This window comes from Puma concolor, chromosome E3 (assembly GCF_028749965.1).
Source record: "Puma concolor isolate L17-30 chromosome E3, mPumCon1.1.hap2, whole genome shotgun sequence".
Taxonomy (NCBI): domain Eukaryota; kingdom Metazoa; phylum Chordata; class Mammalia; order Carnivora; family Felidae; genus Puma; species Puma concolor.
In genome coordinates this window covers 24,992,913-25,010,657 of record NC_141682.1, presented here as the reverse complement: position 1 = coordinate 25,010,657, position 17,745 = coordinate 24,992,913, and the positions used below count along the sequence as shown (strand labels likewise).

Below are 17,745 nucleotides of genomic sequence, written 5' to 3'. Positions count from 1 at the left end.
CTGGAGCCTGCTTCGGATTCTGTGTCTCCTCTCTCTGCCCCACCCCACTCATGTTCTGTCTCTGTCTCTCTCTCAAAAATAAATAAACGTAAAAAAACTTAAGAAAGTAAATTCACCATAACTTGATAAATAGCCTCATTAGTCTGTATTTCTACGGTGGGAGTTACTTGGAGCAGTGCTTCCCAGCTTCGATGTGCACAAGAAACAACCCGGAGATCTGGTGAAAATGCAGATTGTGAATCAGTAGGTCAGGGACCTAGGATTCTGCATTTTTAAAAAAAATTTTTTTAACATTTATTTATTTTTGAGACAGAGTCAGAGCATGAATGGGGGAGGGTCAGAGAGAGAGGGAGACACAGAATCCGAAACAGGCTCCAGGCTCTGAGCTGTCAGCACAGAGCCCGATCCGGGGCTTAAACTCACGGACTGCGAGATCATGACCTGAGCTGAAGTCGGACGCTTAACCGACTGAGCCACCCAGGTGCCCCAAGGATTCTGCATTTTTAATAAGCTCCCAAGTGATGCCCATGATGCTGCTAGTCCCCTACTGTAGAGAGTAGCAAGAACTAAGCCCTTAACATGTGGTGAAGAGTAAAATCTTTGCTTTAGCACACTTCCCAGGAACAAGTTTTTTTTTTTTTTGAGAGGGGGGGATTTAATCAACCCAGCAATGTGTGATGGCTTGTTTCGAGTGAAGGCCCAACATCTGTTCTTAACATAATGTCTAGGCGCACCAGAATTTTGTAAACTTGCTGTGGAATGCCCATCTCTAGTGTGGTTCTCTCATATAAATCCATGGAGAAAGCTTTAGGAGTACAGATTTTTTTCAGTCTTTTCTTGGCCAAATTTTCAAAAATCCCCAAGGCCCAAGAATCTAGAATGCCAAGGAGAAAATCAGTAGAGTTTAGTGTTTACAAAGCCTTATTGGACTGCTTAAAGCCACTGGTTGGGCCCACTTTTTTTTCCCCCCTTGAGGTTTCGAGCCAGCTTCTCTTGACTGTCTGGATCCCTGGTCTATCATCTGGTCCTTAAATATGTTTTTAGGCACCATGAGCCATTTCTCAAGATTTCTTTCTTGATTTTCTTCATTGTTTATATGAAATTGCCTTAGGTTTGCTTCAGCAGGCAGTTGTTATTTTTGTCTTGGTAGTTGAGTTTATACAACTTGGTCTGACGTTTTGTTTCTAAAATTGACTACACTGAATTTCTGTTCTATACCATTTTATTTATTTTGGAAAGCAGGCAAGTCATTGTAGCAGTGATTCTTATCCTTTATGAGGTCCTTTACCTTTTGAAAATGATGAAAGGTAGGAATCTTCTCTTCAAATAGTATTTTCATTCAACATTTCACATACAGTTTTGGGAGATTTCAAATTCTGAACCACCTCCCCCCTTCATCCCCCACCCCTACTCCCAACCTCTGCCCCATGGGACTCTGGTTAAAATTCCTTGATTTGGAATTTCACGGTTTGGTCAAAGAGAGGCAACGCAATTAATAAATTCCTTTGGATTCCCTTATCTGCAGCTCTTCTGTTGTTTGTTTGGTTTTGTTTAACTCTCACCTCCCACTCTCTCAAAACATGTCCTGTGTCTTATTCTCACCAGAAAGCTTAATTTTGAGCCTGCTGGTACTTTCCATCCATGGTAGATTATTACCATGAATTGCTGTGTCTTAAATAACTATAGGCATCCCTCATTGCACTTCACAGATAATTCCCTTTTTTTTTTAATTGGAACTTTGTGGTAACCCTGTGTCATGCACGTCTATCAGTGCCATTTTTTCCAGTAGCATTTGCTCACTTTGTATCTGTGTGTCATATTTTGGTAATTCTCCCAGTATTCAAACTTTTTCATTACTGTATTCTGGTGATCTCTGATTAGTGGTTATGACTCGCTGAAAACTCAGTTGATGGTTAGCTGTTTTTTCACAATAAAGTATATTTTAACTAAGTTATGTACATTGTTTTTTTAGATATAATGCTGTTGCATACTTTATAGGCCATGGCGTAGTGTAAACAACTTTTACATGCACTGGGAAACCAAAAAATTCATTTGGCCTGCTTGTGATACTTGCTTTATTGTGGTGGTCTGGAACTGGACCTGTGGTATCTCTGAGGCACCCTGCACTGTGGTGCCTTGTTGGACTAAGAAGATACTTACCAGACCTCCTTTATGTTAGAAAGGGAAAGGCTAAATAAGGAGAGACCTGATAGCTGTTTTCAGAGTCTATATTATAAGGAAGATACCTGTAAGGAGACACACCTCCTCTACAGATTCTAAATCTGGAGAGAACTTAGATTGTGGCCAGAGAACCTAGGATGGTTAATAAACACAAACCCCCCACTGCCTATGGACATCACTACCTTTAGAAATTAAAGACAAATTAGAGAGCCATACCTGATGTTTGCTGGAAACTTTGTATTGAGCGAGGTCAGTGTCTTGGTATTTTAAGTGGGATAATTCTTTATCGTGTGGGACTGACCCACTTCTATCTGGAAGTCTAGCGTTTCTGGCCTGATTCACTAACCAGCGGCACTCCCGGGTCATGGGGATGACCCCAGACTCTCCCACCTACTCGCAGTGCCCCCTAGAGGGTGGAGTTGGTCCTGGTTGAGAAACACTGGGCTTGGTGATTTTTTTAAAAATTTTTATTTACTTTTATTTTTTACACTTTTAATCTTTTTTGGAGCCTCTGTTGCTCATGATCTTTGGGGATAGACAGTGCTTCCGTCTTTGATGCCTTTAAATGTAGACAAGTCAGATGACCTCTAGCTCTAGAGTTTTATTATTTATAATGTCAGGAGTCCTTACATCCCAAGAAGGTGGCTAGGGGAAGCGTGATATTTTATAACCGGGAAAGTTTGAGCCAAAAAACTGTTTTGCAACTTACTTTTGATCCTATGGCAAGTCAACACCAACACTGCATCCCCCACACCGTGCTGCCTGTACCCTCTTCCTCCTCTGACGGTGGCTCCTGTGTGAAGTTTTGTAAAGCTCTTTCAGTAAGTTCAGTCTCTTTTCTCATATTTGCTTTCTGTAGCCTATTTTTCCACCAGAAGATTAAAAAATAGTGGTCTTGGAGGAGGTAACACTTTCTCAGTAAGCAGTTTGAGGGATAGCATCATGTTTAGCAATCTGATGTCTATGCCCCCCCCTTCCCTAGTTTTTTAGCATTCTGTGGGGCAGGAGGTTTACTGTAAAGACATTATTAGATCTGCTTAAACTCTCCTAAGGCCTTAATGGGAAAAGTGGAGAGAGAGGGAGCCTGTTATATGAACTCTGCAATTTTAATTCTTTCCTAAAACTGGTCTTACCAGGAGCACCAGGTTGCACACATCTTTCCAGTCACTGTGTGACATACTGTACCATATGCTTATTTCCAGAAAGTAGCAGTACAAACCAGATTTCCCTGCCATTTCCCAGACTGGTGCTTTTCATTAAAAAAAAATTTTTTTTAATGTTTATTTATTTTTGAGAGAGAAAGCGCAGGTGGGGGAGGGCCAGACAGAGAGGAGGACAGGGGATCTGAAGTGGGCTCTGTGCTGACATCAGAGAGCCCACTATGGGGTTTGAATTCACGAACCATGAAATCATGACCTGAGCTGAAGTCGGACGCTTAACCAACTGAGCCACCCAGGTGCCCCCAGAGCGGTGCCTTTCAAACTGTGTTCCAGGGTCTGAAGGAAGTGCCCCAGGAGCTGCTGAGGGGGGAAGGCCCAGAAGTGGCCGCTTCTCCCAGGCTTTCTGCCTTCTTTCTGCAGCAGCTCGCTATTTGTGGTTCTGCGCTATCTCTGAGCTCTGCTTCATTTCAGGAAAGGGACCTGGAGAATCCCTGCCCTGGAGAGAGTAGGATTTGAGAGCTAGAAAACCGAGGTTGAGCAGGGAGTGCATTCTGTTCCCCACCGTGATGCTTCCTTGAGACTTGGTTTGGCCCCAGCCTGTGTCTGTTCAGAGAGTTCTCTCTGATCTCCATTTAACTCCTCTCAAGGTTTTTTTTAAAAGGCGTTACCAGGGGCGCCTGGGTGGCACAGTCGATTAAGCGTCCGACTTCAGCCAGGTCACGATCTCGTGGTCCGTGAGTTCGAACCCCGCGTCGGGCTCTGGGCTGATGGCTCAGAGCCTGGAGCCTGTTTCCGATTCTGTGTCTCCCTCTCTCTCTCTGCCCCTCGCCCGTTCATGCTCTGTCTCTCTCTGTCCCAAAAATAAATAAACGTTGAAAAAAAAAATTAAAAAAAAAAAGGCGTTACTGTGGTTTTGAGTGTTTTTCAGGATCTTTAGAAATAATAAGACCCAGATGATCATGTAATATATAAACTGATGGAAGTATGAATCTACTTTTTTGGTCTAAATTAACTGATATTGCAGGGACCATTTTTTTCTCTAGTGTCTCTTAAAAATCTATGATATTGAAGTTACTTTTTTTCTCACGCATTGTTTAGTTTAATAACAGCTTTTTTTTCCTATTTGATTTTTCTGCTTAGTATTATTGGCTAGTGCTGTAATCGGATTCTGTTGGGCTGTCATCTTTTTTAACTGACAAATATGTTTTCTGTTACTCTATCTCCATCTCTCCTTCCTAGTTTGACATAAATTCTTCACATTAACCTTTTAATCTCTTACTCATTCTTCTTCCCTTCCCTTCCTGTCTCATCCTGTTTCCTTTCTACCTTTTACTCCTCTCCTTTGCCGACTCTTTATGGGGTGTTGTCTGTAAACTCAGCGCCAAATGATATCTGGAGGTATTTTCTTATTTTACTAACTTTGCTTTTAATCCTGTAAATCATATAAAAAGTAGTACATAGGGGCGCCTGGGTGGCTCAGTCGGTTGAGCATCCGACTGCAGCCCGGGTCACGATCTCGCAGTCTGTGAGTTCGAGCCCTGCGTCAGGCTCTGGGCTGATGGCTCAGAGCCTGGAGCCTGCTTCCGATTCTGTGTCTCCCTCTCTCTCTGCCCCTCCCCCGTTCATGCTCTGTCTCTCTCTGTCTCAAGAATAAATAAACGTTAAAAAAAAAAAAAATTAAAAAAAAATTAAAATTAAAAAAAAAATAAAAAGTAGTATATAATTTAACCATATAATCACATAAGATAAATATTTTGTAAGTTCAGGAGGCTATTGGTACTGAGTTACTGCAGTCACTCTGAATGTATGTGGGGGTGCTTAATTTGCATAGACTCTTCTATTTTTGTCTTTTTTTTTCTTCCAGGTTGCTAGGAAGAGGCTCAATGTTTGTGTTTTCACCAGATCAGTTTCAGAGACTGCTAAAAATTAATCCAGACTGGAAAACCCATAGACTTCTTGATTTAGGTGCTGGAGATGGAGAAGTCACAAAAATCATGAGCCCTCATTTTGAAGAGATTTATGCCACTGAGCTGTCTGAAACTATGATATGGCAGCTTCAGAAGAAGAAATACAGGTATAATTTTTAGACATGGTTTGGGGTATATTTCTTGGTTTCGGATGTATTTCTTCTTGAGAGTATATTACTTAAAGGATGTGAATCAGAAACAATTTTCCATGATTAGAATTTTTTAAAAACTTTCCATATTACAGTTAAGTAGAAATTTAGAGAGAAATCATCTTTCCTCATCAGTATGTTTCTGGACTAGAGGAGTTGGCACTGTGGAAGAAGGGTAGGTGAGGAATAACTTGGAAAAGAGGAATCAGATGTAGAGACTTTTTCGGGGCACCTGGGTGGGCTCGGTTGGTTGAGCCACTGTCTCTTGATTTCAGTTCAGGTCATGGTCTCACAGTGGTGAGATTAGGCCTCACATCAGGCTCTGCTGGGTGTGGAGCCTGCCTGAGTTCATCTCTGTCCCTCTCGCTCTGCCCCTCCCCCTCTTACTTGCTTAAAAAAAAAAAAAAGGTGTAGACACTTTTCCTGTTTGGAATCTGGCTTTTGTTTGTTTGTTTGTTTTGTTTGAGAGACAGAGTGTGAGCAGCAGAGAAACAGGGAGAGAAAATCCTAAGCAGGCTCCATGCCCAGTGAGTAGCCAGGCTCAATCTGACAATGGTGAGATCATGACCTGAGCTGAAATCAGGAATCAGGAGACTACTGACTGAACCACCCAGGCACCCCTGGAATCTGGCATTCTTTTTCTTTTTTTTAATGTTTGTTTATTTTTGAGAGAGAGACAGAGCATGAGCGGGGGAGGGGCAGAGAGAGAGGGAGACACAGAATCCGGAGCAGGTTTCAGGCTCTGAGCTGTCAGCACAGAGCCTGACGCAGGGCTCGAACCCACAAACTGTGAGATCATGACCTGAGCCGAAGTCGGATGCTTAACTGACTGATCCACCCAGACGCCCCTGGAATCTGACATTCTTAAAGTTTATTTTTTGGTTTTTTGTTTTTTGTTTTTTTTTCAATTAAAAAAATTATTGTGGTCAACTGCATAACACAGAATTAACCCTTTTAATCATTTTTAAGAGGACAGTTAGTGATATTAAATACATCTACATTGTGTAACCATCACCACTATCCATCTCTAGAATCTTTCTGTTGTCCCCACTGAAACTCTGTAATTAAACACTAATTTTCCACTCCTCCCCCCCACCACCCTGGCCCCTGGCAACCATCATCCTACTTCATGTCTCTAGGAATTTGACCCTTCTAGGAACATGAAATAGGAGGAATTATGCATTAATTGTCTTCTTGTGAATGGCTTATTTCACTAAACATAATGTCTTCAGGGTTTATCCTTGTGGCATGTATCAAAATCACCTTCCTTTAGAAGGCTGAATAATATTCCATTGTATGGATGTACATTCATTCGTCAGTGGACACTTGGGTTGCCTTCATCTTTTAGCTATTGTGAATACTATTGTGAACGCGAGTGTACAAATAACTGTTTGAGTCATTGCTTTTGCTTCTGGGTATATACTCAGAAGTGGAATTGCTGGATTATAATATAGGACCCTGTTTAATTTTTTTAGGAATTGTCATACCATTGTCCACAGCAGCTGCCCCGTTTTACATCCTGGCAGCAGTATACAAGGGCTACAGTTTCCCTGCATCTTCATGAGTACTTGTTATTTGCTTATTTTTTTGGTAATAGCCATCCTAATGGGTATGAACTGTCAAATCTTGGTTTTAAGACCATCTTCTGCTCGAGAGACTTAGAAAGAGAGCTGTTTTTTATTCAGTATGGATTCTATTGAATAGGAGAAGAAGGTGCTGGGTACAGAATGGGCCTGCCTCCTCCTCTGATATTTTGGAAGCCAGGCTTAGCCTTAGAAAGAAGGAAAAAGGAATTATGAACTCACTTTTGTATCCACCTAAGTTTCTGCTTCTACAGACAGTATTAGAGTAGCTCTTGGAGCACGACTTGATTGAACATTGGCAAAACATGGAAATTTTAAGTGTGGAGAAGAGAAGACCAAGTAGGAAGGGGGTGGAAGGGAAGATTACGATCAAATGTAATGGGGTTTTATATGGAAAGAGAGGAGTAAGTGTAGTTTCTGGTATAATCATGCACAGCTAGGTCTCAGAAGTTGAGGTAGAGTTAAGGGACACTCACCTTCCTAACAGCTCAAGTATTCAAGTCCTTGCCCCTCTCAGTGTTTAAATAGCTATTAGGGATGCCATCATAGGAGACTTCTGTCTGTGTGAGGTTCAACTGTGTGATTTGTAAGATCCCCTTTAGCACTAGCAGTCTGTCTCAGATTAGATCCTGGAGGGCCTGTGTAGTGATAACTGAATTCTTCTCTTTTCTTTTTTCTCTCCTCTTTTCTCCTCTTTTCTCCTTTTTTCTCTTCTCCCTTCCCTTCCCTTCCCTTCTCTCTTCTCTCTTCTCTCTTCTCTCTTCTCTCTTCTCTCTTCTCTCTTCTCTCTTCTCTCTTCTCTCTTCTCTTCTCTCCTTTTCCTTCTTTCTGAGAGAATCTTAAGCAGGCTCCATGCCTAGCACAGAGCCCAATGTGGGACTTGATCCCACAAACTAGGAGATGATGACCTCCACCGAAACCAAGAGTCGGACACTCAACCGACTGAGCCACCCAGGCGCCCCATGAATTAATTTCTAATTAAAGAAATACTTAAGTATTTTGGGGTGGTTCAGTTGGTTAAGCATCTGACTCTTGGTTTCAGTGCAGGTCATGATCTCCTGGTTTGTGGGATGGAGCCCCACATTGGGCTCTGTGATGACAGTGCAGAGCCTGCTTGGGATTCTCTCCCTCCCTTTCTCTCTGCCTCTCTCTGTCTCTCAAAAGAAGTAAATAAACTTAAAAGAAATTAACTCATCATTTGAAAACTTCATGCCAAAGTCCTAATCTGACACTCTCCTCCCATGTAAAAAAAAATCTGTTCAAAAGTAGATATGGGGAGGAAGGTGTTTGAAATGTTTTCATTCCCCTCCTACTCACCCCTGCTCCTTCCCTTGCTTGCTTGCCATTGAAGCCCTTCTTAAGACTAAATGCCTAAATGGAATTATCAGTGAAATTTAGATATCTGAATTAATAATTCATTGTATCTAGAGTTTACATGCTGTGTAACCTACTAGTAAACTTACTACCCTATGAAAAATACTTAATTTTTTTCCCCTAATACGTAGCACATATGCCAAAATCTGCAGTTTGACCTAAATAGGGAATTCATACTGGTTGATATTCTCTCCACAATATTATTAGTATTAAATAAGAACATACTCACAAAAATGGTGTTTTTCAGCACAGTCTGAGATGTTTTTTTAATATGAAATTTATTGTCAAATTGGTTTCCATACAACACCCAGTGCTCATCCCAATGGGTGCCCTCCTCAATGCCCATCACCCACTTTCCCCTCCCTCCCATCCCCCCATCAACCCTCAGTTTATTCTCAGTTTTTGAGAGTGTCTTATGGTTGGGCTCCTTCACTCTCTGTAACTTTTTTTTCCCCTTCCCCTCCCCCATGGTCTTCTTTTAAGTTTCTCAGGATCCACATAAGAGTGAAAACACATGGTATCTGTCTCTCTCTGTATGACTCATTTCACTTAGCATAACACTCTCCAGTTCATCCACGTTCCTACAAAAGGCCATATTTCATTCTTTCTCATTGTCATGTAGTCTTCCATTGTGTATATAAACCACAATTTCTTTATCCACTCATCAGTTGATGAACATTTAGGCTCTTTCCATAATTTGGCTATTGTTGAAAGTGCTGCCATGAACATTGGGGTACAAGTACCCCTGTGTATCAGCACTCCTGTGTCCCTTGGGTAAATTCCTAGCAGTGCTATTGCTGGGTCATAGGGTAGCTAGTTTTTTTGAGGAACCTCCACACTGTTTTCCAGAGTGGCTGCACCAGTTTGCATTCCCACCAACAGTGCAGAGGGTTGTTCCTGTTTCTCCATATCCTCTCCAGCATCTACAGTCTCCTGATTTGTTCATTTTAGCCATTCTGATGGCACAATCTGAGATTTTAATGAGGAAGTAATATCTTAGGTTGGGGTTTGTCCAACCTGCTGGCAGGGCAGACTTTTAGCTTAATACCTCGTTTTCTTGGCTTGGGAGCTAACTATTTTTTGTTTCTCTTCAATATCTGAGTTCATGAAAAACACACAGAAAATGGTTGAGTTCTTTTTCTGTGTTGCCAAGGTATTCTTATTTATGCCAAAAAATCCAGTTGTAAAATTTAAGGATCTGGCTTTGATTTCTAAAACAAAACAGCAATTATTTTATACTGTTGGTGTTTTGCTTTTTATTGAGGATTTACCAACATGCCGATTGCTTTGTCACTTCTGTAAGGAAAATATGTTTTAAATCCTCCCGGAAGATAAACTATTACTTAACTTGTTTTCTTGAAAATAGTAATTCCAGGGTTAGAAATACTGTTTTGGAAAAGCCACAGGCACAGGAAAGGATTATATAGTTAATTTTTGATTAGGTGTACTAATGAACAATTCCACAATTCAGGGGACAATAAATTTTTTAAAAAAGATTCTGTGGCAGGAAAAAATTTTGGCAGCATGTTTTCCTTCCTCAGTCTGCTTCACCAAAAGTTAGTGGTAAAATTGGTTGGTCTGAATGGTAGTTAGATGGTAGAGGAAATAAGGGTGTGGGAAGATGCTGAGCTGTAAAGGGTGTGGGTTTAGAATTAAATCTGCATAGACCTTTCACACATGCGTAATCAAAAAGGAATCTTATGGGGCACCTGGGTGGCTCAGTTGGTTAAGTGTCCGACTTCGGCTCAGAGCCTGGAGCCTGTTTCAGATTCTGTGTCTCCCTGTCTCTCTGACCCTCCCCTGTTAATGCTCTGTCTCTCTCTGTCTCAAAAATAAATAAATGTTTAAAAAAAAATTAAAAAAAAAAAACAAAAAGGAATCGTATGTACGTGTTAACACCAGAGAACAGAGATTCTCAATGTAAGTTTGAAAGCTACTTGACTTGAATCCATTATCTGTAGGTTTGGGATCTTTCTTGAAAAGAAATTATTATAGTTTAAGAATTCTATTTCTCTGGGTGCCTGGGTGGCTCAGTTGGTTAAGTATCTGACTTCAGCACAGGTCGTGATCTCATGATTCGTGAGTTCAAGCCCCATGTCGGGGTCTGTGTTGGCAGCTCGGAACCTGGAGCCTGCTTCAAGTACTGTCTGTCTGTCTGTCTCTCTCTCTCTCTGCCCTTCCCCTGTTCGTACTCTGTCTGTCTCTCCCTCTCTCAAAAATAAACATAAAATTAAAAAATTTTCTATTTCTCATGCTAACATCCTTTATTTTCTTAAAAAATTGTTTTAATGTTTATTTTTGAGAAGGTGGGGAGAGATTGAGAGAGACATGGAGCACAAGTAGGGGAGGGGCAGAGAGAGAGGGAGATCAGGTGCCCCTTTATTTTCTTTTTTTAATGAAAAGATGTTGGAGACTGAAGTGCAGACTGCTCTTCACTCACAACCCACCACCCGGAAAGCATCAATTCACGGACCGGTTGTCAGGCTCTTTCTCCCCTTAGCTGGGGAGAGTGGGTTCCTTGGCCTGAATAGCTCATTAGGAGTTTCCAAGTTGCAATTTTTACTCTGCCAGTGACTTACAGTATGATTTGGACAAGTGACTTCTTCCACTGTTCTCATAAATGGAGGAAAGCTTAACCACGGGTCTCAATTCCTGGGCTAATACACAGTTCGATTGGGGCCAGTACATTTGTCTTCATCGGTGGAACTGAGTTTGCAAGTGAAAAGTCACCATACAAAGATGAAGAAGGGCTTCTAAATGTGTAGCTGTAACTGTCCCTTATTAAAGCCATAATTTTTTATTGGAGCATGTTTTTCTTTCAAAATCTGCAAGTAATTCGGAGATGGATTTGGTGAGATTATTCTATATTAAAACATGTTGATAAAAGTTTGGCTTCTGCTTCCTTATAGATGAGCCTAAGACTTTTTTTGTTGTTTTGTTTTTTTAAATCAAGTGTATCATTTGGTTTTTTTGTTTGTTTTTTACAATTTATGAATTTAAATAGGCTGTTTGAGGTATTAATATCTAAAATAGCCCTTTTCAATTGTTCATTTTGGTTTTTAAATTTTTTTTTCAACGTTTATTTATTTTGGGGACAGAGAGAGACAGAGCATGAACGGGGGAGGGGCAGAGAGAGAGGGAGACACAGAATCGGAAACAGGCTCCAGGCTCTGAGCCATCAGCCCAGAGCCCGACGCGGGGCTCGAACGCACGGAGCGCGAGATCGTGACCTGGCTGAAGTCGGACGCTTAACCGACTGCGCCACCCAGGCGCCCCTCATTTTGGTTTTTAAAATGAGAATTGATAGTATTTAAAAAATTTTTCTTAATGTTTATTTATTTTTGAGAGAGAGACAGACAGACAGACAGACAGAGTGCAAGCTGGGGAGGGGCAAAGAGGGAGACACAGAATCTGTAGCAGGTTCCAGGCTCTGAGCTGTCAGCCCAGAGCCCGATGCAGGGCTTGAAACCACAAACCGTGAGATCATGACCTGAGCCGAAGCCCGGCGCTCAGCTGACTGAACCACCCAGGCGCCCTGGAATTGATAGGATTTTTATCCCCAAAGTAGGACCTTTATAGTTTGAATGAACTAAATCCAGTTTCTAAAATAATCATTGCACAATAAAGTGATTTTGTAGCCCTAATGCCCTACTTATTTCAAGCAACAAAGGATTCTGACTAGTCCCTTGAAGTTGGTTAGAGCATTGTTTTGGAGGAGGGTTTAGTTATTACAAAAAACCTAGACTGAAAACAAGATGCAGCTGAGTGGTTTGTGCTCCTTTATTCTATTTGAAAATGCTCTCAAATATCACTATGCTAATGAGTTTTTTAAAACAGCCCTCATTATACTTTCAGAATTTTCTAAGTTAACTCTACTGTATCTACTCAGCATTATCAAAGACTTGTTTACCAAAGATCCTTTTTCCTGCTCCCTTTTCTTCCCTGCCTCTATCATAACATGCCCCATCTGCCACATTCTGATTGTCACAACCAAGCAGGAGTGAGTAATTTACAGAATTGCCTTAATGGTGTGGCTGACAAAGACTCTTGATAAGAGAACTCTTCCTATGGATAAAACATTGTAAAGGACTTAGAAATGTTCTGAGAGAGGGATGGTAGGAGAGAGAGGGGGAGGGCTGAGAGTAGTGTGTTAACTGTGCTCTTCATTGACTCTTTTAATAGGATGCCCCATGCTTCGTCGTTTCTATATAGTTATTCAGATAGGAAATTCTAGAGTATGAATAGTACCTGTCTCCTGGAAACAGAGATGTGTGCTCAAAGGCCATAGGTTGTAAGTGGAAATTACCTTTTTAAGAAGATACCCAGCCATAAGAATACCCCTAGCCATTCTTAAAAATAGAGGGGACTCCAGGAATATAAACCATGAATATGTGATGTATTTTATGATTACATTACAATGAAGTAAAAAGTAGGATTTTTTTTGGTTCATTTTATGTTCAGGAATTTGATGCCCTAGTTGTATAACCATTTTTAGCGCCTTGTAACTCATTCTTATTAAACATATGTTTTGTTCTTATAAAGGAAGTATATGTTTTTAGATTTGGAAATGGGTGAAATGCTAAATTTAAAGAAATAGAGTTGCTGCTTTTCTTTGCCTGGCCATCTTATTATTGCAAATATAAATTATAAATGAAAGATCTTGCGTTTATTTTGATTTAGAAGACAAAGTTAGAGCCTGTGAGGCATCCCAATTATTTTCAAAGATGTCTTTAAGGGCGTTAATATCAATCAAGTTCTTTCTGATGTTTTTAGAGTGCTTGGTATAAATGAATGGCAGAATACAGGGTTCCAGTATGATGTCATCAGCTGCTTGAATTTGCTGGACCGCTGTGATCAGCCCCTGACTTTGTTAAAAGATATCAGAAGCGTCTTGGAGCCCACTAGAGGCAGGGTTATCCTTGCCCTGGTTTTACCCTTTCATCCCTATGTGGAAAACGGTAAGTGTGGTCAAGTCATTTCCTACCCAACATAGATGTCTTTTGGTATTTGTGATTCTGTTTTCTTAGAATAGCCTGGAATTTAAAGGAATATGGTTAACCCATGCACACCATCACCTTGGTTAATGTTCATATTAATGTGGATTTTGTAGAACCTGGTGTCCCCTTTGCAGTGGTAATAGTGAGTACCCAGCTGGGTCTGCTTGCGTGGAATTGAAAACCTAAAATGTGGCCATATTTTCTGTTCTGAAATGGAGCCTCAGCCATTTGTTTATCAGCTTAGAAGCTGAGCCAAGAAATAAGTGATGCCTTTTAATGTACCTGGATATAGTTGTCGAGTGCCACAGCTGTTTTGTGTTTTACATCTCTTATTCCAGACTCGAAAAATGGTAAATGTCGTTACCTGTTTTACCCTCATGAAGACCATTTGTGTTCCAGCATGTGTCATTTCTTTGTATGACATTGGGTTTTTGGTTGCAGAGTCTTGCTCTTCCACAATCCCGAGTGAAGAATGTATTAAAAGAAATGGTTTGATTTCGTATTACTTCATATTTACTGTGATCTGGTAGTAGCCACATTAACTCATGGTTTTAGCTCACGTGGTTTGCATTTCAGGTCTTGTTGGAAGTTATGATTTTAAGCCTCTCCTTTGCATTTTCATTAGTTAATAACGTGCAGTAATACAAAAACTATTTATTAAGTAATACATGGTAATATTTGAAAATCTTTAGTTTTTCCATTTTACTGCCTGGTTCAGCCTTGGGTTCAAAAACTCTAGGAGCCTGCAGACATTTTTAAGACCTGCATTAATATTTCATAAGCTTCATAGTTCTCAAATATCCGTGAAAATCTGTCTTAAGGAATAATATTCATGTTTGCTTATAACCATGGATTTGACTTGCTCCTTTATTTCTTCTTGTCCTTATTTTTAGCCCCCTCAGGTCTTAGTCCCTTCAGATTAAATGCTTGTTTTAACATTTACCAAATGATTTTAGATGTTTGTTGATGATGGGGAAAATGCAGAATTCTTTAGACATAGGAGGGTGGGAAGGAGTGCAGATAGACCAGATCAAGCAATTCCTGTTGGTGAATCACCTGGTCGTGGTAAAGAAAAAAATTGCTTTCAGTGTGAGTGCCCATATAGCGTGTATGCATGTGTAAGTGTGTGTGTGTGTGTGTGTGTGTGTGTGTGTACGTGCAGTACAGTGAAGATCCTAGGAAGTGTCCTTGGTAATTCAGCAACCTGACTTGTCAGTGCTGTTCCCTGTGTAATTAAGCCTTAGCTCCATCTCTGCATTGCAATCACTAGTCATCAGATTATAAGGCCCTGGTTTCCTGTGTCCTGTTGGGCAACCACATGATAGAATTTTAGTGCTATTTCCTGGCATAGCAGGAGGTGGAAGAGAGGGGAAGAAACATTAATCTAACCATGAATTTTATTTCCTTGTGTTTCTCACACTAAAAATTGAGAGGAAATCCAACTGCACAAGAGAGCAGTCCCCAGTAAGGCCTGAAAACAAGCTCCTTGGTTGTGGACATGCAGTTGCCTACTAAGTCCCGGGAATCTGGCACGTGACGTGTAGCAAACCTGAATACAAGAAGCTTTTTTGCTGTGGGTGGCCTTTATTGACCTATCCATTTTGCATATTGCTCCACGGCATTCCGTTATTGCTTCCTTTCTTTAAGTCACTAATTAGATCCTGAAGATTTCCATGTGACACAATGTGAGGACTGTGAGCTGCAAAGTGACCTTGTTGTGTGTGTGAGTTCGTGAATACTGGGCTGTTTTAAGGAAATAGGAGTGTGCTTTGCATACTTGGCCCAATTTATATTTCAACAAAAAGCAATTGTAGATGAAATTATTTTTTGCACTTTTTTGATTTGTCTTTAAGTCCTGTCACTGCAATTTTGTTTCTTAGGTTAATTTGGAAAAAATGTAAAATGCATCTTTCTAATTTCAATTTCCATTTATTTGGTTTCCTGACCCAGTTTTGGTTATGGGGTCATTAAATCTATGTGAGAATTGTTCTAAGCATCAAATAAGGGAAGAGTAGATAAAAAGACAATTAGGGGCGCCTGGGTGGCTCAGTCAGTTAAGCATCCGACTTCAGCTCAGGTCATGATCTCGCGGTCCGTGAGTTCGAGCCCCGTGTCAGGCTCTGGGCTGATGGCCCGGAGCCTGGAGCCTGCTTCCGATTCTGTGACTCCCTCTCTCTCTGCCCCTCCCCCATTCATGCTTTGTCTCTCTCTGTCTCAAAAATAAATAAAACGTTAAAAAAAATTTTTTTTTTAAATTAAAAAAAAAGACAATTATATTGCAAAAATGAAAATTTAGTGGCATGCTTAATTTTTTAAAAAGTATAATTTTATAAAAAAAATAAGTCATGGTAAAAAGAGTTCAAGCAGCTAGCAAGAGGGTATACAATGAGAATTTTCTCATCTGTTCCAGTTCTACAATCTTTCTCAGGTCTCTCGAATATTCTTTTAAAGATCATCTATGTAAATATAACTGCACATGAAAAAAATGATTATATTATTAAACCCCACTGTAAATACTTTTGTTGCCTTTTTCCACTTAAGCGTATCTAGGAAATTGTTCCTTATCAGCACATATGTACCTGCATCATGGTCTGGATATAAGCAATGGTATGTTGGAGTCAGTTTTACTGGCTCATGAGAGCAGATTGTTACATTGTGAATTTAGTGAACTGGTTTTTAAACATGGCTGTTATTGAAAGTGACCACTGAGTGGTCAATGGGAGCACTAAGGTCTTGGAAATTGGCAAATACTATGATAGCCTCTCCTTTCTCCAAGCTGGCTGGTAAACATTTACCAGCACATCACTGGGTGTAGAACTTTCCTTGAGGAGGCCCCTGTTGTACTTTTAGGGACCAGCAGTTTGCTTTATAAATAATAGTGAAATGAACACTCATAGGCAGGTCTTTTCATATGTGTAAGTATGTATCAGAATGCTTTCTGCTTTAAGAAACAGAAGGAGCAACCCAAATTGCTTTTAAAAAATAAGAGTTTATTTTAGAAAAGCAGTTCCATGGTTGCATGGTTGCGTTAATTCTGTGATACAGCTGCTCTGTTGAAATTGAGAGATTGCTTTCTTCATCTTCAGTGTGGTGATAGTCCCCTCAGAATTGCAAAGTGGCAGGGGCGCCTGGGTGGCTCAGTCGATTAAGCGTCAGACTTCGGCTCAGGTCATGATCTCGTGGTCTGTGAGTTCGAGCCCCGCGTCGGGCTCTGTGCTGACAGCTCAGAGCCTGGAACCTGCTTTGGATTCTGTGTCTCCCTCTCTCTGCCCCTCCCCTGCTCATGCGCTCTCTCTCTCTCTCTCTCTCTCTCTCTCGCTCTCTCTCTCGCTCTCTCTCTCGCTCTCTCTCTCTCTCTGTCTCAAAAATAAATAAACATTAAAAAAGAATTGCAAAGTGGCAGATACAGTGCCAAGTGTCCTGTGTAGGCATGACAAAGTCTTGAAAAGAGAGGATCCCCACACATCTTTTTTTTTTTTTAAGTGAGGGAAACCTTCCCCAGAAATCTTCCCATCACTTTAGGGCCCGTTGGCAAGGATGGGGCACATGTTCCTGCTCAGCCAGCAACTGGTCAGGGGCATAGAACAGTCACGATGCACTCTCTGGGTCTGGAAGGGAGTCGTCTGCCCTCAGCCTATTTACATTGTTGGGTAAGCTTGCAAAGAAGGTGGAAGGGAATTGGTGTTGACTGCTCTTATGCCACAAAATATCTTCATTCATTTAGAAAGTGTTTACTGAGTGCCTAGATGCTGGAGATACAGTACGTAGAAAGCATGTAAATATCCTTGCGCTCATGGAGCTTACCTTCTAGTGAGGAAGACAGGAAGCAAATGGCATGCTGTTGGTGATAAATGTTAGGGAGAAAATAATAAAAGCAAGAACGGGGCATCTGGAATTGGGGGTTGGGTTTGGGTGCTATAATTTTAAAGAGGATACTCAGGGAAAGGCCTTACTGAGAGGGTGACATAGAAAAAAAAAAAAAAAAGGAAGTCAGGTGTAAGGTTTTCTGTACAGTCCATTTCTAGGAGTGAAACTGCTTGTGAAAGAGTTGTCCTGATAGCTAGCCTGCAGTCCTAACCCATTTATTGAATAGTCATCTTTTCCCCAGTGCTTTGAAACTCGACCTTTAAAATAGACTGAAGTCCCCTATGGATTTGGTTCTATTAAGATGTATCCTTCCGTGTATGCCAGTACCCAACTATTTTAATTACTGTAGCTTATCATACATTTTTAAAAAATGTTTATTTATTTATTTTGAGAGAGAGCGCACATGTATGAGCAAGCATGAGCGGGGGGGGGGGGGGCGGTGGGCAGAGAGAGAGGGAGAGAGAGAG

The 17,745-nt window shown here is 40.9% G+C and overlaps 1 protein-coding gene across 3 annotated transcripts in view; it reads left to right on the top strand.

Annotated features, from left to right (window-relative positions):
• METTL9 (methyltransferase 9, His-X-His N1(pi)-histidine) overlaps positions 1–17,745 on the top strand; it is a 53,286-nt gene that overhangs the window by 16,337 nt on the left and 19,204 nt on the right. For all 3 annotated transcript variants that reach the window (XM_025916915.2, XM_025916914.2, XM_025916913.2), the window contains exons 3-4: positions 5,206–5,415; positions 13,188–13,372. In XM_025916915.2, the coding sequence (XP_025772700.1) occupies positions 5,206–5,415; positions 13,188–13,372 (395 nt within the window). The remainder of the gene's footprint in view (positions 1–5,205; positions 5,416–13,187; positions 13,373–17,745) is intronic.